The sequence below is a fragment of the Mustelus asterias genome, chromosome 8, assembly GCF_964213995.1.
Source record: "Mustelus asterias chromosome 8, sMusAst1.hap1.1, whole genome shotgun sequence".
In the NCBI taxonomy this organism is placed as follows: Eukaryota; Metazoa; Chordata; class Chondrichthyes; order Carcharhiniformes; family Triakidae; genus Mustelus; species Mustelus asterias.
The window spans coordinates 96636203-96649697 of record NC_135808.1 but is presented as its reverse complement, the minus strand read 5'-3'; the positions used below and the strand labels follow the sequence as shown (position 1 = coordinate 96649697).

The following is a 13495-nucleotide window of genomic DNA, read 5'->3' as shown; positions in this document are numbered from 1 at the left end:
AACTACACAATGTGAAATATTTGGAGGGGGGGGGATTCTCTGGTCTCCCCACAGCATATTCCTCCTGGTGGGAGGCAGTGGTCCTGCCACTGTCAATGGGATTTCCCATTGATTGCACCCCATGCCGCCAGGAAACCTGCCGGTGCGAACAGCTGGAGAATTCCAGTCATGGGGGGGGTGTGCAGTCAATGGGAAATCCCAGAAGATCCCACTGCCGGCTGCCTCCCACTGCAAGAAACACGTTGTGAGGAAGCAAGAGAATTCCCCCTTTTTTTTGAGTGTTATTTAAAATTGCGGTAGCAGTTTGTTGATCTTAATACCCGGTGGCTTAGTCTTTAATTATCATTCAGCCAAAGTCAAAATTTTTAATAAGCCTATGAAATATTAACATATCCTGAACACAATTCCCTCGAAATAGAAAAGAGAACCATTTATTTTTCAGTAGCTTCTGCTATTTATATATTGGATTTTAAAAAAAAATCATTCTGATCAGTTTATTCCTACTGACATACATCATCCAACATTATCGAGGTATACCTGACAAAACCATTTGAGATCATTTGCTGAAGATGACGAAATCCCTGGGACTTCTATGTAGTTCATTTTGACCTTTGTTAGTATTAGAAAATTAATTTCTAAGCAGAAATAAATGTATTGGGTCTGTCAAAAAAGATGAATACAATCCCTTAAAGCCATTTTGTCTTTAATTCATCAGTGTGCATGCTTGCATTTTGACATATACAAGTCTACTGTCAGAGCTTCAGATACTTTTAAGAAATGGTGTTGCATATGAAATATAAATAAGCTGTGGTACGTGCAAATTTAATTTATCCAGAACACATCCTAAATTAGCTGAGCTTATGGACGTACCCATTGTATTTTATGTCTGTCTGTGCTGTGCTGTACTATCCCAGAGCGGAAATTGCACTTTATATTTCAGATTTGTCCCTTTCCTATCATTTGAAGAAATTTGCCGATTATAAGAGTTTTACCTCTATTAAGTTTGAATCTCCTTCAAGCTTCTGATAGACTGGTCCTAACAGCAGCCGCTTTACTTCTTTACAGGCACCATCCATCAGCCTGACATGGCTGCCGATGGGCCAGTCATATTGTCTATATTTCATACACAAACATCAGAGCTGCTGACAGCACTTTGCACACTAGGAAATTGCTTCTGCTGTGAATGGAATTTAAAACAGAGTTGCTTGTGCTCCAGTATGTGTTTATGACCTTAGGAGTAGAAGTGTTGTCATGAATAGATAATGTTGTGATGTTCATGTATATTATCTATCACTTGTTTTGAGTTACAGTTTTCAGTGCAGTCCTTTTTATTGATTAGAAATTCTGTTCTTTTTTTTGCTACCAACTAAAACAGTTTTATCCTGATCCATCTTGGTCTTTTCAAAATTTTGGATTCTGTTTTATTTATATATTGTAACAGAAATCACTGGGGAGAGGAAGTTCATTATTTATTGCTCAGAAGTTCAAAACAAATATATTAAAAAAGGTATTATATAAAATCCTGCATTGCAGAGCCAGGTTCAGTGATGTAGAAAGCTCAATATTGCTGTGGATACAGATAAAACCTTAATACATCTGCACTACTTTCCAAGATAACTGCTGAAAGAACATTGAAAAACGTGTTATGAAGAAAGCCTATTTAAAGTGAAAGAAAAGTATTTTAAAAAAGAGAATCTTTTTGCATGTGCTTTATGTAAGATTTCTTTATGTGTTCTGAATGAATGTCCGTATAGTAAAATAATGTTCTTCTGGCTCATTGAATAAAAATGAGCACATTATCCACTGTATTTGGAGGCCTGTTATTTTTCAGGTAATTACAGTTTCAGTAAACTCTCCACAGCTGATGCACAAGGGGCACTTCTGGGAATTAAGCATCAAGACAATTCCAATAAAGTATCTATTGCATCATTTCATATTTCACCCCAAACCACAAAATTATGAATTTAAGGTGACTGTAAGTTGCAACACTCTTAAAATTTATCCACCGTACCATTCTTGGAATTTCACAGCCAACCGGTTAACACAATTTACTTTTTTCCCATTTGGATTAATCTCCCAAAGCCTTGACCTTTATTTATTCAGGAAGGCTAAGTTAAAGTGTTTGGCAAAACGTTTCATCCATGAAACTGGTTCATGTATTTTCAAGTTACATTTTGTATTACTTTTATCCTCTCTAACAGAAAGCAAGCATGGAATTCTACATTGACATCCATGCTCATTCGACTATGATGAATGGATTTATGTATGGAAACATCTTTGAGGATGAAGAGAGGTTCCAGAGGCAAGCAGTCTTTCCCAGGCTTCTGTGCCAAAATGCTGAGGATTTTTCATTTGTAAGCAGTTTTTATTTAATATTAGAATTGCTACTTCAAGGACTTACCAGATTTTTATAACTTTGTTTCACTTCAGCAGAGGCAACTTTCTTATCTTGAGGTTTGCCTTTTTATTTAGAAAGTATTTCATTCATACATCAATATTTTGTTCACAATTCTTAGATATGTCTTCATTAAAGAAACTCCCATCACACAGCAATTAGTGAGTAACCACGGGGAAGAAATTATTTAGATCCTATGGGCGGGATCATGAGCCCACTCTTGCTGTCTGTGGGAATGGTGGTGGGGGCACAACGTCCGGCGAAACCCCAAAATCATGAATCTCGCCGGCGAGGTCGCGAAGGGCGTGAACCTGATTTGAATACATTTGAATATATTTTAATATAATTAGATATCCGTTCTGCCAGATATTGACCCCACACTAATTTCAAACCCTACTGACGTAATGTCACGTCAGTGCGGTTTATGCAGACGTAAACCTGTCATGGGGATTCCCCCCGGGTGTGTAAAAGTGTGTGTAGCCCCCAGGAGAGAGGGACACGGCCAGGTAGTGTCCTGGCACTGTCCCCTTGCACAGGTTGGCACCATGTCAACCTGGCAGTGCCAATCTGGCAGTGCCAACTGATTTCCACTCCATCTGACGAAGGAGCAGCGCTCCGAAAGCTAATGGCATTTGCTACCAAATAAACCTGTTGGACTTTAACCTGGTTTTGTTAAAAATTTACTGTGTTTACCCCAGTCCAACGCCGGCATCTCCACATCGTGCCAACTGATGCCAGGTGCCATGCCAGGGGTGGATTCAAGTGGAAGCCTCATAGCAGGGAGAACTCATTTATTTGTGGGAGTGAACTTGGGAGCTGGGGATGGTGGCGATGGCTATTGGGTGGGAATTGGGGGAGAGGTCTGATGACGGTGATATTCGAGGGCAGCGGAGGGGGAAGTGCCGGACTGTTTGTTGCGGGGGGCGGGGGGGGGAGGGGGGGGGGGCTCTGCTCTGACTCTCTGACTGTTTGGTGGAGGGGGTGCCGGCTCTGACTGTTTGAGGGGGCGTGCCGGCTCTGACTGTTTGCCGGGGGGCTGCCAGCATTGATCACGGGAGGGGGGAACATATGCTGGCTCAGATTGCAAGAAGACGGCACAGTGACCAGGTCTGATCACAGGAGACGGGGGGACTGATGCTGGCTCTGATCATGGGGGGAGGGGCGGGAATGCCAGCTCTGATCGCAGGGCAGTGGAGGAGCCCCTGAGACCTCCGTGGTACAATGGGAGGTTATTTTTTCCTCTGGTCAGGGCACCCTTTAAATGTGACACCCCAAACTCAGTGTATCTGGGCTTTGCCAGCATGTTTAATCCTTGCCCCTCAACAAATACCAAGTAAACCTGTTGGACTTTAACCTGGTGTTGTGACACTACTTACTGTGCCCACCCCAGTCCAATACCGGCAACTCCACATCACATCTCAACATGACAGCACGAAATACGCCCACCTGTTTTAGTTTTTGACAATGTCATAAGATCTGGAGAGAAAACCAGTCTGGTCCGAGAGGGAAGCATGCCATTCTTCTCACCAGAACCAACACTTTGCCAAATTCTGTTCAGATCGCCCCCTCTGTGTAACTGAGTTATCAATACATTTTATAAAGTTAGAATCAGATTGATGATTAACTTCCTCATTCAAGAAAATCATTAATTGACCTCCATTTTTGGCTGTGATTAATCACTTAGCATTTTGCTGCACTCAAAGTAACTAACTACTTAGTGCTAGTACAAAAATATTAAATAGCTTCTATACAGCAAAATAGTGGTAAAATGTATTATTAAAAGGACTGAAACACATTTATATTTCATCTGTTATATTTGAGCTCTTTCATATTTACAATAACATTTGCAAAATTCCCTGGAACATTTTGACTGCTTTCTTTAATAATGATCTGAATGTGCTACAGCAGGATTATTACACAGGGATTTTTGTGGGTGTTGCGATATTTCTAGTTGATTGTTTAATATGCAAATTGAAGCTTTGCAAAAGCTCTGAGCATATAGATTTGAAGTTGACTCTTAGATTGAACATGTCACTGAAGTGTTACACTTTACCTTGAGGGGAGAAAAACCTGATTTGGTGCATTACGCTCACAGCCAGATACCTCCTGTTGACAGAGCACTTGGTTGGCAATGACGTCAAAGTCTTATAAAGGACAACAGCTCTACAAAGCTATACACAGACACAAGAGCATAGGAGAAAGTCAAGTCGATATAGATAGTAGTCAAGGAAATTATATGCAACAAATCTGAAATTTGTACAAATCCATTTTCTCTGCTTCTCCCAACACAAGCAAATTTGCCCCGATTCTAGCCTAACCCATCCAGTGAAGATCAGTTTCCATTGATCCTTGGGCCTCTCTGGCATGTGCTGGCTATACACGCCCGAACTAATTTTTATCCCAGAGCGATAAGCACTGCGTTTTATACAGTTCTGCTATGATCCTGTGCAGCAATGATTATTGGATCTTTTAAGCCAGGTCAAGACAACAACTTACATTTATAAAGCATCTTCAATGTAGGAAAATGTCCAAAGGTTCTTCACAGAAGTGTTATCAAACACAATTTGAGATTAATTTGCGAAGAGATAGTAGGCTAGATGATTGAAACTGGACATTTTAAAGATATTCTTAAAGATGGAGAGCAGTAAAGAAGTAGAGAGATGTTGAGGTTTTGGGAGAGAATTCCAGATATTAGAACTGAATTTTATGGATAGCTGGGTTAGCATACATTATAGACAGAGGAACAGAAAATAGGAGCAGGAGTAGGTCAAACCTGCTCCACCATTTAGCATGATCGTGGCTGATCCTCTATCTCAACGCCATGCTCCTGTGCTCTCCCCATACCTCTTGACACCTTTAGAGTCCAGAAACCTATTGATTTCCTTCTTAAATATATTCTGTGGCAGAGAGTTCCAATGGTTTACTACCCTCTGAGGAAAGATGTTGCTCCTCATCTCAGTCCTAAATGATCTACTCTCTATCCTGAGACTATGACATCTTGTTCTAGATCCCCCAGTCAGCAGAAGCATCCACCATGCATCCAGTCTGTCCGGTCCTGTCATCATTTTATATGTTTGGTTCCCTCATCCAAATCTTTGATACATATTGTGAATATCTGGGGCCCAAGCACTAATCCCGACAGGACCCCACTGATCACCATCTGCCTCTCTGAAAAAGACTTATTTGTTCCTGCTCTCCGTTTCTTTGCTGTTAACTAATTCTCAATTCATGCCAATGTATTATCTCAAATCCCACGTACTTTAATGCTGGTGGGGGATGCGGGGTAATGATGTGATGGTGCAACATTCCTCTTCCTCCTCCGAGGTGGACTGCTGGCTCCCCCATCTCTGTAGCTGTCCATCTTTCTAGAATGCCAAGACATGAAGGGCGGCACGGTAGCACAGTGGTTAGCACTGCTGCCTCACAGCTCCAGGGTCCCAGGTTCGATTCCCGGCTTGGGTCACTGTCTGTGTGGAGTTTGCACATTCTCCTCGTGTCTGCGTGGGTTTCCTCCGGGTGCTCCGGTTTCCTCCCACAGTCCAAAGATGTGCGGGTTAGGTTGATTGGCCAGGTTAAAAATTGCCCCTTAGAATTCTGAGATGCGTAGGTTAGAGGGATTAGCGGGTAAATATGTGGGGGTAGGGCCTGGGTGGGATTGTGGTCGGTGCAGACTCGATGGGTCGAATGGCCTCCTTCTGCACTGTAGGGTTTCTATGTTTCTATGACCTGCATGAGGGGACAGAGCATTTAGAGATTAAAGGCTCTCCTCATCCCAATTAAGGCTGACGTGGAGCTCCAGAGGTGCTATGATGGACACATGAGCAATGTACCTCCTCACTCTGTTAGGTTTACTCTGCTGTCTCACCACCTGCAATTAAACCTTAGGCCTGCAAGCCAGTATCTCCCCCTCTGTGGTTGACAGATTATTAATATCTTAGATGCCTCCATGAGTCTTCACCCGCTTCTTGTTATTGTTTATCCTGCAAGCAGAAGGAGAAACAGCATTTATTTTCTCATCAAGACTAGCGCAATATCTATGCTGGTAGCGGCTCTTTGGCCAGTGATGGGGAATAAGTAATGTTTCCTCCTTACATGCACACTCAAGGGGCAAGGCAGGGGTTGAGCAAAGACACGGGGTTGGATATTTCTGCAACACCGCCATAATTCAGAAAGGATCTTCTGATTCTGCACTGTTTGGATTGTCTCTCCCTCCTCATATTGGGTACCAACCAGTGTAGCCACATGCAAGTCCCAAAGAGGAAAGTGGTATGGAGTACTCACCCTGGTGGAGTGAAAGTTTGTGGCATTGCACCCAAGTTCGAGGGGATGGGAGGGGGTTGGGACTCCACAGCTATGGAGAATTGGTCAGGGTGCAGGGTCTTTTCTTGCTGTCCCTTGCCTTGCCCTTGCAGCATGGAGGAGAACATGAAGGGAGACATCACCAAATCGTGGGGCAACCATTAAAGATAGCATCAATGATGTGAAGTAGAGATAGGCACTCATTGTCCCATTCTTCCATTGGATGGGCCCCACTCATCTGGACTGCTAATTGGTCACCATATGACTGCTCATACGGCAACAGTACCTGTTTTTGGTGTTGCATCTGAGATCCATGCCATTTGTATAAAATTCAGCCCCATATTTGGGCATTAAACGGATGACAGTTATGATTAAACTCTTCTGTGATTCACACTGAGGAAGACTGAACAGTTTTCTGTCTGCCTCAGTCTCTGGCACAACATTCCTGGTCTCCAATAAACTTACCTCGTTTTTATTTATCTACCTACCAACAGTCAGTTCACTGTAGAGCCGAGAATTGAATAGACACATCAAAGACTGCTTTATGGTACAAATTGTTGCTGACACTGTACCTAAATGAATGTTATAGTATTTTATTTGAAATTGATTTGTGGACTTTTAAAAAAAATAGGCATAACAGCTTATATATTTTATTGCACTGTCTGTTCATAATGCTATATTTCTTTAAAAACAATAAGTACATCATGGAGATTAGATTAATCATAATGCTACCATGACAATCATTTGAGCAACTCAATAATTTACTTATGAGTTTAGTCTGTAGACTATTCTTATTTTTATCGCATCCCTGTATAACATGATTTTATTTTAATATACTTGAATAAATTATTTAAAAATTCTCCATCATGTATTTCTACCCACTGAAATTTTTGTTTTAATTGCTGCTTCTAAATATGTGTTTTAGGACAGCTGTGGTTGAATTTTGTCACAGTCGTTGCTGTAGCTAGCAAGATTTTGATTTCTTCTCAGAAGGAATTTTGAAAATGCTATTCTCTGACACAAATAACAGATCACATGAAATATAACACAATAATAAACAGCATGAAATAACATTATAAAATTCACGATGCCCCTTTATTTAAAATGAATTCTAACAGTTGGTGGATGACAAATCCAGTTACTTTTTGTTTTATTATTCCCTTGGGTTAAATTTAATCTCAGGGAAATCTCCAGCGTACGTTGGCAAAGTTAACGCGTGGTCAAACTTCAGAACCTGAGAGGGAACTATTCTTTGAAAGAATGCCTTTTAATGTAACTTCTTCAAAATGGTGGCCCTCTGGAGTTTATTTTGGCAACAAATGTTTAAAGAAGTTTTATTTTTGCTTAATATAACTAAGAGAAGTAAAAAGTTTAAAGAATTTCAACCAAACATGACACAAAATTGAAAAGAAAACTTTGATCTTTGTGATTATAAAGATATGGGGTGATTCTCCTATCCCGCTGCACTGCTTTTGTAGTGCAGTGGGCTGGGAGATTCGAGCGGATGCCATTTTGCGGGCTCCCTGCTGGGCGCCACGGCCTCCGCGAGTCTTCAAGCGCCGGATTTCCAGTGCCGTCAGCTCCTTGCCAGGAATCGGCGCAGAGCTGCATAATATCTTCAAACTAGCATCTCCATACCATTTTCATCTCATCAGCGAACCGGGGACTGAAGTCTCCAGGCCTGCTAGCCTCTCTGGCCACCAGGATTATGTCACTCCAGCAGGGTTTAGTATAGTTCCCCACTTGCGGGGAGCTGACAGCCTGACCCCGCTGGAATGAAGGGCTATCGAGGCCCCCCCCCAGAGGGTTGGGTGGCGGGGGGTGTGCCCCCTCGGTATTGCCACCTTGGCAGTGCCAGGCTGGGCCCCCTGGCACTGCACAACGGGCAAAGTGCCAATTTCCAGGGGGCAGCTTGGCACTGTCCATCAGGCTTTGGGCAATGCCAAGAGGATGGGGCTGGGCTTAATGGGGTGGGGCCTTTGGGGGCACTTGGTGGGGGTAGACATTTGGGCTGGGTGACAGAGAAAGGGAGGGAGGCCATCGGGGTGGAGAGGGGTCAGCCTGTTGGGAGGGGTTGAGGCTGCATGGGAGTCAAGGCTACTGCGGGGGAGGGTGATCGCGGAGGAGGGGATCGGGAGATTCAGGCTGCGGAGGGGGGGTTGTGGAACATTGAGATGGGCTGGGGTGGGGGGGCGGTTGAGGCTGGCTCAGGCATGTTTGAGGGGGCCAGCGATCAGGCTGTGGGGGGGGGGGTCACACGGCCGGCGATGAGAGGTCGCGGGGCTGGGCAGGCAATCGAGCTGGCCAGCAATCGGGGCCACTGCGCATGTGCTGATCTCTGCTATGACAGATCGGCGCATGCGCAGTGGCCTGTTCAGCACTATGCTGCCAGCCTCTCCAGCAGGAATAGGCCCTGCCCACTGATTTCTGGACTGATTCACGCTAGTGCACTCTGCAGTGCACAGAGTGTGGGAGATTCATTTTGAAATTCCCATTGAAAAAAACCAGCATGATTTACTTCAGTTTTGACACTTGGAAGAATCGCCCCTATGATTTATAGCATCTTCAGTATTCCATATTCAGAAATAAAGGGGCAGAAATGTACCTCGGGCAATGGCACAAAATGAGTGGTATCTGAATGAATACACAGCTCCTTATGTTTTATTCCAGGCAGCCGATCTGATGCCATTTTTGTACGACCACCCGAGACAAATTTCTACCCCATATTTTCTCAGAAGATATTATTTGAGCAGGAAATTAAAAAAATTGTATGAGGAATCAGATTAATTAAAACTGTTACTTTAATAAATATGAATTTCCAAAAATCAGACTGAAGAAAATCTGCATAATTTCTTTAGTTGTTCTCTGATAATCCAAGTATTGTCAGGTTTTCATTTAATATGTGAAATTGTCTTGTGAATGAATATGGCACAATATGACAAAAAAGCAACAATAGAAATTTGTGACTGAAAGGTAAACAGAACAGATAGAAAATGTTAATCAAAGTAATTGGCAGGAATCATCATAATTAGAATCTCAAATAATTGCTTTCAGATATGCCTGCTGCATATATCAGAATCCTCCTTTTAATTCATTTTGGTAAAATGTCAACATCATTTTATATGGTTAGAATAGAACTGTTTACTTGCCTTCTATTATGTTTCAAATACCTGTTGACATTTCTAATTATCCAGCTTCTTGGATCTTCTGTTGCTCGATAGAAATAACTATATATAAAAGGGATTAAAGCAAAAAGAAAATCAGAGTTAAAGAATAAATTTTTTAATTTATTTTTTAATACTTTTCCAATTCAATCAAATCAAGTCCAATTCAGAGTCTCAGCAAGTTGAGACATTTCCGATCCAAGCTGACAAGACAGGGTATGCGACCCTTTACCCTGTCCTGGGCCTGATCTACATGAGCCAAGCTGATTGGAGTAGGCAGACGTCTCCGCCCCCAAGGCTTGATCTCATTTGCAACTTAGCCAAAAGGCCAAGATGCCGCTTTTAAAAATTGCTTCATATGAAAATGAAGCTTAAATGCAACCCAATGGCCACGGCCAAGTGCAGCATCAGCAGAACAAAGAATAAATACTGTATAATTTATGTCATCTGATATTTGTATCTGTAATTTCCAGTACAGTAAATATTCCACAGTAGCATGTGAATGTATCAACTTTATGGCTAAGATTGTCCTGTTTCAATGATTATTTGGGACAGATAAGATGTAGAAGATATATTTTAGGACTAATGGTTTGTAGAAATTAAACTTCTGGGTGTTACAGACCACGTAACCAACAAGCAATGTTGGCAAAAGTGATGAAAACGAATTACTGTGGATGCTGGCATCCGAAACACAAACAAAAGATGCTAGAAAATATCAACAGGTCTGGCAGCATCTGTGGAGAGAGAATAGATCTAACATTTCGAGTCAGGATGACTCAGAGCAGTTCTGAAGAAGGGTCATCCAAACTCAAATTAGCTCTGTTCTCTGCACAGATACTGTCAGACCTGGCAAAAATGAGTTGTGCTCCTCACCACAGAGCTTTGCTGTCTCAGCAGCTGATCACAAATTTATGTTTAGTAAATGCAAAACTTTTCACTAATCTTGATAACTGATGAATATATATTTTTACATATAAACGTTTTAAGCATACACAAAATACATGCACAGTGTAAAATTGAAATTGGGAGGAACCGTTGTTTGGATATGTCAATCAGCATTCAACATGCATTCAGCAGCTGTAAGGACCCCCACCGGTGAAATTTAAAGGAATCATCAACTGCATACAGATTAGTTGCTGGTTGATTTCTTCTGGTTGTTGCTTTGATTGTACAGCTGTTTGGTGCTGTCCATAGTCATTTAAATTTGTAACGGTCTACAGAAAGTGGTATAATAGGGATTGTGGAGTTTTGCTTACTTCAAAGTTTCTGCACAAGCCAGTTGCTCCCAGTTATAGGTGTACGCATACACATTCCCCTTAGAATGCTATATGTTCTGGAGAATGTATAGAGATAATGCAGAACAGGATAAGTTGTTGGGAGTGAGATGAGTGGGAGAAGGGCATTCAGTAATACGCTATATCTGTCTAGGGTGTTCAAGGAGCAATTTTCTTACCTCAAAGAGGAGCAATATATGAGGTGTCTGTGCTTCAATAAGGATGTCTTTGCTGCATTCTTCCATCTGTTGAAAGCACAACTATAGCCTTAGAGCAAGGCAAGGATCACATTGTCAGTAACTGTGAACTTTCATTTATCTGGCTCCTTCCAGGCTGAAACTGATGCTCCCTCTTCATTGAGAGTTAACTACATTCCAACCTGGTCATGTTGTCCATGCAGAACTCATCTGAGTGCAATGTCAGGAACCACAACCCCAATTCTTCATTCACCAGCAGTCTGACATCTTACCTCCCACCTTCCCTCTGTCACTAATAGTCGCAACATTCATTTGGCCATAATGCAAAAATAAAAACAACCACACCATAAACATTTCAAACCAAATTTACAATTCAGATAATTCCACATTGCACACAAAAATTAACTAATCACCCTACTGCATTCCTTTCGTGCCCATATTAAGAACTTCAGAAATAAAAGCAGGAGTAAACTAAATGGCCCCTCAAGCCTGTTACAAAGAGTAAAGAACAATCCAGCACAGGAACTGGCCCTTCAGTCCACCAAGCCTACGCTGATGCGCAGTTTCTATCCCTCTGTTAATATGAGGGTCGGTCTTCTGCCTCAACTCCAGTTTTCCTAGTGCACCCCATATGCCTGATGCCCTGAGAGACCAAAGATTTGCCTGTCTTATCTTTAAATTTACTCAGTGATGGAGCAGCCACAATCCTCTGGGGTAGACAATTTCAAAGCTTTGCAACCATTTTAGTGAAGAATTTCTCCTCATCACAGTCTTAAATGATCGGTCCCTTATCCTGCAATTGTGCTCACATATTCTAGAATCCTCAGCAAGGGAAAACAAGCTGTCAGAGTCTACTCTTGAGACATACAAGATTCTGATGAAGGTTGACAATGAGATTAACTTTTATTCTCTAAACTCCAGTGAGCATAGTTCCAATTTATTGAACTTCCCATCGTAGAACAACTCTCTCATTGCAGGAACCAATCCAGTAAACAATGTAATGCGTCTTTGCCTGTCCTTGATCCTCTATACAGTTCTATACCAACGTCTGTAGCATGGAGGTTGGAAGGCTTGCTGACTTTCAGTGGATGAGACTGTACGGTCTTGGGAGGATGACTCAGCTGTCAATAGCATCATCTCAACATGGGTAGCAGCAGGCTGGGCTGGCAGGCAACAGTGAAACCACTGGCAGAGTGGCAGGTGTTGGAGAACAAATGTTTTTCCGAAGAGAGGATAGCAGGTTTGCGTTTCATGGAACCACTGCCCCTCCCCCATGACATGCCTCAGCAGTTCCATTAATCTGTTGGAGGACAGATTGGTGGTTTCCTGTGAGACTTTGCAAACCAGTTTTCACATTGTAATCCACAGTAATTATGGTAGAAGTCTGAGGGTGGGTGTCAGTGAGCTGACTTCACATGGCTTCATTCTGAGTTTCCACTGCAGCACCCAGCTGTTGGCATACATTGCATGCTTGTGCAGCTATGGAAGTTGAGACATCGCCCATCAAATGCTGCAGCATGGATTTGACTTCAAGTGTTCTCATGGAGTTCACCACCACTTCCACACTGAAGAGGATGGGCTCCAAGCTCTGCGCAAAGCATTGTGCCAGTTGACATTGGACTCCTCCATATGCCTTCATTGACCATAGGTTTTCTGGCAGGATTCCCAATAGACCAAACATCTTGTTATGCATACACATCATTGCCCTTTTGTATCCTGACCCATTGAAGTGTTCCTCTCAGTCCTTTACATCTGAATTCATGTGCAACCTCGCCCTCCTGCAAGCACAATCCTTGCCCCCGGCCTTAGGTGCAGGCCACATGTGTCCAGTGTGTCACCATGTAAAGATGCAGACACCTGGAAGCAGGCACTGTAGTTGGGCGGCACGGTAGCACAGTGATTAGCACTGCTACTTCACAGCTCCAGGGACCTGGGTTCGATTCCCGGCTTGGGTCACTGTCTGTGTGGAGTTTGCACATTCTCCTCGTGTCTGCGTGGGTTTCCTCTGGGTGCTCCGGTTTCCTCCCACAGTCCAAAGATGTGCGGGTTAGGTTGATTGGCCATGCTAAAATTGCCCTTAGTGTCCTGGGATGCGTAGGTTAGAGGGATTAGTGGGTAAATATGTAGGGATATGGGGGTAGGGCCTGGGTGGGATTGTGGTCGGTG

The 13495-nt window shown here is 42.8% G+C and overlaps 1 protein-coding gene across 1 annotated transcript in view; it reads left to right on the top strand.

Moving 5' to 3' along the window:
- The window catches only part of agbl4 (AGBL carboxypeptidase 4), a 769208-nt gene that overhangs the window by 653374 nt on the left and 102339 nt on the right, over nucleotides 1–13495 (top strand). The window contains exon 11 of the mRNA XM_078219206.1: nucleotides 2202–2354. Within this exon, the coding sequence (XP_078075332.1) occupies nucleotides 2202–2354 (153 nt within the window). The remainder of the gene's footprint in view (nucleotides 1–2201; nucleotides 2355–13495) is intronic.